Source organism: Nicotiana tomentosiformis, chromosome 7 (genome assembly GCF_000390325.3).
Source record: "Nicotiana tomentosiformis chromosome 7, ASM39032v3, whole genome shotgun sequence".
Lineage (NCBI taxonomy): Eukaryota > Viridiplantae > Streptophyta > Magnoliopsida > Solanales > Solanaceae > Nicotiana > Nicotiana tomentosiformis.
In genome coordinates this window covers 57,836,029-57,843,235 of record NC_090818.1, presented here as the reverse complement: position 1 = coordinate 57,843,235, position 7,207 = coordinate 57,836,029, and the positions used below count along the sequence as shown (strand labels likewise).

Here is a 7,207-nt window from a genome sequence, read left to right as displayed (position 1 = left end):
GAGAATAACTTGCCTAAGAAAATGAAGTAAAATAGTAATGGCAATATGATTTTAAATAAATAAAAAATAACACATTACAAATTAGTTTTTATTTAGCTAACGAAATTTATTAGATTTTATTTTTTTAAATACCTCCCAAATTAAAAAAATTTATAATATTTTTATACTTACACTCCAGCGTGACTCGAACTCGACACCTAACGGGCAATGAATGGCTTTTTGAAAAATTAATGCAATGTCGCAACTAACCTTATAGTGGTAGTTCCTTGGAAACTTAAAAAGTGTTGGCATTAACCTCGTTGTCACGTCGTCCCATGTTGATCAATGACCTCACGTCTTAAACTATTCAAAATCCCATTTCCCTGACCACCCAACGCGCGTACATTTCACTTCCTTTTTAATTTTAATGCCATTTCGACATACTTACATATCTTTTGTAAATGTTAAAATAATTCCAATAATTTTTAATTTCAAATTCTTGCTTGAAATACTCGTCCAATCTTTAGTTGAAATACTATTATTTTCCACATAATAATATATAATAATTTATTTGTTATGAAAAAAGAAGAAGTTACGAACTATTATATTGTGGTTATCTTAAGACATAAATTTCATTTCCTTATCAACAATGATTGTGGTGTACTGATAAGTATTTCTTCATCCTTAACCAAAGTTCTATGGTTAGAGTCCCTGGATATGGAATCACATTTGTTAGAGAGCGTTTTACCCCCAATGTGAGATTTTCCAATTCGAATTCGAATTTAGTCGGACCCTAATGTGGGTACCGAATACCAAATAAAAAACCAAAAAACAAAATCCCTTCACCTTCGTACAGTGTTTTTAAGAAAAAAACTAGATGGGGTAAGAGCCACTTCTCAAACGGGCGCGTGCAACCGTCATTGCCCTTTCTTCCACTCTCTATCTCCCGCCCGCAAACCAGATAGAAAAATATGAGTAGCGTAGAAAATGCCTCAACGAATCCTATACTCTTTCTCTCTCTAAAAATTTGTTTGAGAATAACTGGAAATGACCGCATGCACTTTCGATCTCATCTACATGAAAACCCTACCTCTCATTTTCTCTCTTTAACACATTCTCTCTCTCCACCAATCTTCAATTGATTTATCCGGTAAGAACCTTCAATTTTGGTACTTTTATTGGATTTTATTTTCTATTCAATTTCTAGCAATTTGATTCGTCTCAATAGACAAATTATTGAATGCTGTAATGAAAGGAGTCCAATTGCACTGGCATAGATATAGATGATTCGTAGAATGGATCTCAATTAGTGTTGTTTTGATTTTATTTATTTTGTTGGTGGATTTGGGAGTTGGATAATAGACAATTAGTGTATTGTTGAATTGGTTAATTGATGGATTTGATTATGGGATAAGCTAATGGTGAATCTGAGATGTGCTGGGCGGGTATATTAACTAAAGTTTGCTGCTTTAGCTTTTGTCTTATTGCTTTTAATTTATTCACTTTCCTGACTCGCATGATTGTTCTGTTGGGGCACGTTGTTTATGTGTTGGATGCATTATCTGAAAGGTTGACTTCTATGAATTTTTACATCTTTGTTGCTATAATTTGTCATTTTGAGTCCAGATTTGCTTAAAACTGAAGGGGGACACATCCTCTCTTTTTTTTTTTTAAAATGAATTAGCATAACAGCCAATGAAATGTGAATATGTTATGATTATAATGTTCTGCATTTGATTCTGGGTATTGGTTCTGGCATATCTGTTGCTGTAAGACCTGTCTTCAGTTTTTTTCCCATAAGCTGTTGATTGGGGGTTCTTCGAGAGGAATGGAGGTTCAGTTAATGTCTGTTGCTTATCGGATTGCAGTTATCAAATATTTTCTGTCGAAAAATCAGAATTACCTAAGTTCATTACTGCGACTTGTTCTGTGGGGAGGCGCCTGTTTTTTCTCTTTTATTATCACCAATTAGTCTCACTTGTCGTTAATTGCAAGTCATTGGGTTGAGTGTTCCAGGATTTGGCTCTTATCGATCTTTAATTCTACATTCTTCTTTTCCTCCTCTGTTATTGATTCTGCTGGGTGTGAGATCAGCGCCATGACAGCTCAACTGGACAGGATTTGATCACTATGCCATTTATGGTTTGTTTGTGGGATGGATGGTGGCAATAGTGCTAGAGTTATATGTGGAGCTGACATTGGGTTAAACAGCTTATGCGGCTGAAATTGGCTTCACTTATTATGGAATTGTCAGTGTCTCCTTTTTTGATAGCTAAAGATTAGATTGTACCAGAGTGGAACTGTACAGTTAAATGTATATCTGTTAATTTTGAACTATTATATCACAGGCTCGTAATTGAGACTTTGTAATGCAATCCGGTAATGGTTTGTTTGTTATTAGCTGTCTGATTTCATCTTTGCAAGTTGCATTATGATGTGCCTGGTGACATGCCTTTTATTAGGCGTTTGCATTTTTCTTCTGTAAATCGATATCATAGCATTAGGCACGTTAAAACCCCCCTTCGCTATGGGCAGCTATATAGGGCCTTGTGAGAATAATAATCATAGTTACAAGAGTCCAGGTATGGAGAACCATTTTTTATTCTTGAAGCCTATTCATGTATAAGGTATAAGGGTAAGGGACGCCCCACTAAGACTTTTTTGCATAGAAGCTACTACCTGATTTCTTTCAGGCAACTACTGATCTATTAGCGGCATTTTGGTGCATGTTGAGGCAGGAGTTTTGTAGTTGTCTTCTATGGAAATGACACCTATATATGAAGGTTTTTTGTTATCTTTCGGGTAAACTGGCAAAGGACATTTTTGCCTCATCTGATATTGGATGTTATTCGATTTATCCAGGTTGAATAGTTTTTTATTACCTCACTTTTCACTTTTGAGGGTGGAACTAGAAACTGTGGAGTTGATTATTCCCCAAGCTGTTCAATGACCAACCCCCACCACCCCCATCCCCTGAAAAAAAAGATGGATGGAATGTCAGGGAGGGAAAGGATAGTTAACGCTCAGGTGCTTCTATTGATGTTTGTTTCACATCGTATGTTCATGTTTTGTCCTTTTGTGATTGAGGTTAATCAAAGTGTGTTCTCTATTTTATGTCTTGGTGCATAAATATTTTTACTTGTTTAAGATTTTTGTCTTTCTGTGATCAAGTTCAAATGAAGAGTTTTTTAATTAACCATAAAAAAGTGCTTTTTAATGAAGTTCAAGTAAATTTCTTTTAACTTGGTAACCTACCTATTGTTGGGTGCTGGCCATGCTTGATGGAGTCTGAAATTTGTAAAAATATAGTAATAGTTTTGCTTCACTTGATGTGTAAAATCTTGTAGTAACTCTCTACCCTCTCCAGTTTAATCATGGCTCGATGACATTTTAGATTCTGTCTATCCACTTGCCAGTTGTCCTATCTGACTCTTTTATGATTGTATGGACACTTTTGGTTTCCTAGTATACATGGAGACAATAAAACAGTACTAGAAATGCATCTTCTAATACTCTTTTTTCTGTTTCCTTGTGTTCATAATATCTGCACTATGCATGGCTCATATATGTGAGGTTACTGAATTTTCTTATTAGTTGATGGTGCATGTAGTGAAATTTTGTTTGAGCTAGATGCTTCCTTTATAGTGCATAGGAAATTTCAATTGGCAATACGAAAGTTACTCTTGCTATATAAAATAGGAATGATACACTTAATGTCAACCCATGTTGCATGTTCACCATGTAGTTCGAGGATGTTAGAGTTCTCATTTCTAACATAATGCGATCGTGTTAAATTACTAAACTAGTCTGCATGCAGATTTGTTTAGGAAATGGCTAGAGGAACCACAGGAAGGCGCAGGTTTGCTTCTCGACCACCCAGGCTCACCCCATACCCTTTGCCATCCACTAATCAATCTGAACACATGCATCAAAAGAAATGCTCCAAGATTTTTGAGAACAAAGATTGGGAAGATGCAACATGTTCTGTATGCATGGAATATCCCCACAATGCTGTTCTACTTCTGTGTTCCTCTCATGACAAAGGATGTCGTCCCTATATGTGTGGAACTAGCTTCCGCTATTCAAACTGCCTTGATCAGTACAAGAAAGCCTACACTAAATTAACTCTGCCTCATCAGACTCAATCTCTTCAAGGTTCAACTGATACTTCAACTGTGGGCTCTTCAGAGAAACATGGGGTAACTGAACTTGCATGCCCGCTTTGTCGTGGCCAGGTGAAGGGTTGCACTGTGGTTGAACCTGCCAGAGTGTATCTGAATGCTAAGAAACGAAGCTGCATGCATACTGACTGTGCATTTAATGGAAGCTACAAGGAGATGAGAAAACATGTTAGGGCAGAGCACCCCTGTGCTAGGCCACGTGAAGTAGACCCCCTCCTTGAACAGAAATGGAGTAGGCTTGAGAGGGAACGAGAGAGGGATGATGTTATCAGCACTGTTACATCTTCAATGCCAGGGGCAGTGGTGTTTGGTGATTATGTGATAGAAAGAAGTAATTATGGTTTTAATTCAGAGGATGAGGAGGGTTTTGATGCAGATGTGGTGGATCGTAATGAAGGTGTTGGACTGGGAATCAATAGCAATTTGATGAATGTGCTTCTGTTTTTGCAGGCTGTTGGTTCAACAGGGAATAGTGGGTCAAATAGAAGTATGGGACGGCATGAGAGATACTTAAACGAGACATTGGATGGAGTTATCGGTATGGAGCATAACCACCCAAGGGGTGGTTTTGATTTCTCCGATGAAGACAGGGACAGTAGTGGTGAGGATAATCATGATAATGGTATATCATTAGCTGGTCGTCTCCGCCGCGAAGGTAGGGTCCTTTTGAGTCATTCTGGGAGGAGACGGAGGCGTAGAGAAGCGAATGCAGGTCGGAGATAGATAAGTGTTTGTATGTTTAACATGTGAAAAGGAAAGATGAAACTTTTAGGTCTTAGTTCAGTGGTAGAAAAATTTACAGGGTCCTAACATCTTCATATCCAACTGTGTCATAGATGTCTTATATAACTGTATCATATTGATGTTTAATACATGATGGGTTGTAATTGCATGATAGGATATGTACTGGGGGGTGTTGAAAAAGCCAGTTCTGTAATTTCCACTTTGTAACTGGATCTTTGCACGGGTTTGGAACTGTTCAAGCATTGCTTTTTATTCGAAGATGTTCTTGAATGCATACGAATTCAAATGAAATTGAACAATTATCATTTTTTGCTATACTCCTCTCGGGGTCATATTGCTTGCTTTTAGATCTGTGACATTAATATAGAAAAAGCCCAAAATCATACATTGTCTTTGTCATCAAGACTCCAAACAATACATATTCTTTCACATGGAGCACTAATAGTCCTCTATATGTAACAAAGTAGTGCTAGCATAACCCTAATCATCCTTACTTTATTTCAGAATGAACAAATTTCTCTACAAACAAATGGAGTTCTTCCTTCACTTTCCCCAATTTTCATAATCCTAGTTTACAAATTCGTTAGACCAGTGGGGAAATCAAGTGGGTCAAATTTGCTTTTGTTGAATAAAAACATAAAAACACAATCTTGTACATGAATTATAGCAATGGAGTATCGAAAAAAGCTTTTGAGTTCATTCTACATGGATGAGAAAAATCTCAAGGCTATGGGTAACTAATCTCTATTAAAAGGTCCTTTATTCCAAGCTTTCTTCTCTGCAATTATAGGATTTATTGCCCATTTACCTGAAAGTTTGAAAATCAATTTGGGGTTTGGAAAATTTAAAATTTTGTTGAGGTAGTGTTAATGTTACATAAGATTCAATGGAATCAACATTGCATGAAAAAAGAGCTGAGAATACAAATAAAACATGAGTGAAGGATAAAGGACACTTCTTTTGATTAACGTGGGATCAGGTGATTAAGGGAATAAAGAAGAGGTTGGGGTCAAATTGTAAATTGGAAAAGTTGGGAAAAAAACTTAAAAAGCCAAAACTAGGTTAAAAACACGGTCGTCGATCGGTCCACCCCCACCACCACCACCACCACCACATTCAAAATCGATTTCTTCTCTCTCCCAACTCTCTCAACTCCCACAACCGTCACTAAGGCTCAAAATTTTTACTGATCGCCGACTCCACTTCACATGTTTCTAGCGATTCACATGGCATCATCAAATAATACAAGTCTTGGATAAGAATCTACAACGCATTAGCACGCCCTTGTTTACGATCCTTTACTCTGACAACATCTAGGGTTCTTCGAACAATGTGATATCTTACACCGGGTAAATCCTTAACCCTTCCCCTTCTTACTAAGACTACAGAATGTTCACATTGCAACTCAGATCACCGAAAAAGTTTTAAATCTCATTGAAACTTTGCTATGGACTCGATATTCGGTCATCAATGTAAGATTTTTTTTTTTTAATTTTTTCTACCCCGTTGATGAACCCTAAACATGAAATAATGCAAAATTTTTATTATAATTCTGCTGCATTTATTGGAGTGTTTGTTAATGTTGTTGTGTAACTATTGTTGTTGTATACTTATTGTCATTATGTAGTTTCTGGGTGTGACGAAATTATGGAATGTAGTTAATGTTGTTGTGCCATAAATTTGGTATTTTTGTATCATTGTATAGTTGTCGTGCAGTTATTGCAATATTTATCTGGGTTTGGTTAAGGTTATTTTGCCCTAATGTTTCAAACATCTCATTGGCGTGTTTGAAATATCTTAAGAGATGGTTGAAATATCCAACTGTTAAACAACTCATGGATTGTTAAACACTTTGGAGATGTTGCAAGCATCTCATTAAGATGTTTGAAGCATCATGTAAGATATTTGAAATATTTCTAAGGATGTTTAGTAATCCATGAAATGCTTCACCAAAGAATACCTGATTATTTACCGTTTTATTTTTTTTGTGTTAGAAGAAAATTAATTATTTACTTGTTGATGGTTGTTACTTGTTTGAGTGTATAGATAAAATAATAAAGGGATGTGAGTCAAAGAGAGGAGGAAGAGGAAGAGGTGACTCTCTTTCGAAAATACCTAACAAAGAATTAGGACATCACCGAAGGATGAGCAACAAGAATCAATGCTCATTATAGATGAAGTAGAAGCCACACCTCTTTAAATAGTACTAGGAGGACAAAATATTATAGAAGAAGAAGACATTATAGATGAAGCAGAAGAAGAGAATGCTAGAGAAGAAAAAAAGAGGAAATAGATTATTTTTT

The 7,207-nt window shown here is 36.3% G+C and overlaps 1 protein-coding gene across 2 annotated transcripts; it reads left to right on the top strand.

Annotated features, from left to right (window-relative positions):
- Positions 1-942: 942 nt before the first annotated feature.
- Positions 943-5,219, top strand: LOC104086309 (uncharacterized). 2 transcript variants are annotated; one of them, XM_018767378.3, is made up of 3 exons: positions 943-1,129; positions 2,842-3,006; positions 3,797-5,219. In XM_018767378.3, the coding sequence occupies exon 3, from the start codon at positions 3,810-3,812 to the stop codon at positions 4,881-4,883; it is 1,074 nt and encodes a 357-aa protein (XP_018622894.1). In that variant the 5' UTR covers positions 943-1,129; positions 2,842-3,006; positions 3,797-3,809; the 3' UTR covers positions 4,884-5,219. The 2 variants fall into 2 exon arrangements, with proteins under 2 accessions (XP_018622894.1, XP_009588842.1); XM_009590547.4 differs by lacking the exon at positions 2,842-3,006 and having other exon boundaries at positions 944-1,129.
- The last annotated feature ends 1,988 nt before the right edge of the window (positions 5,220-7,207 follow it).

Coding starts and splice junctions, on each gene's coding strand:
- LOC104086309 (XM_018767378.3), top strand. CDS start 3,810: ATGGCTAGAGGAACCACAGGAAGGCGCAGGTTTGCTTCTCGACCACCC.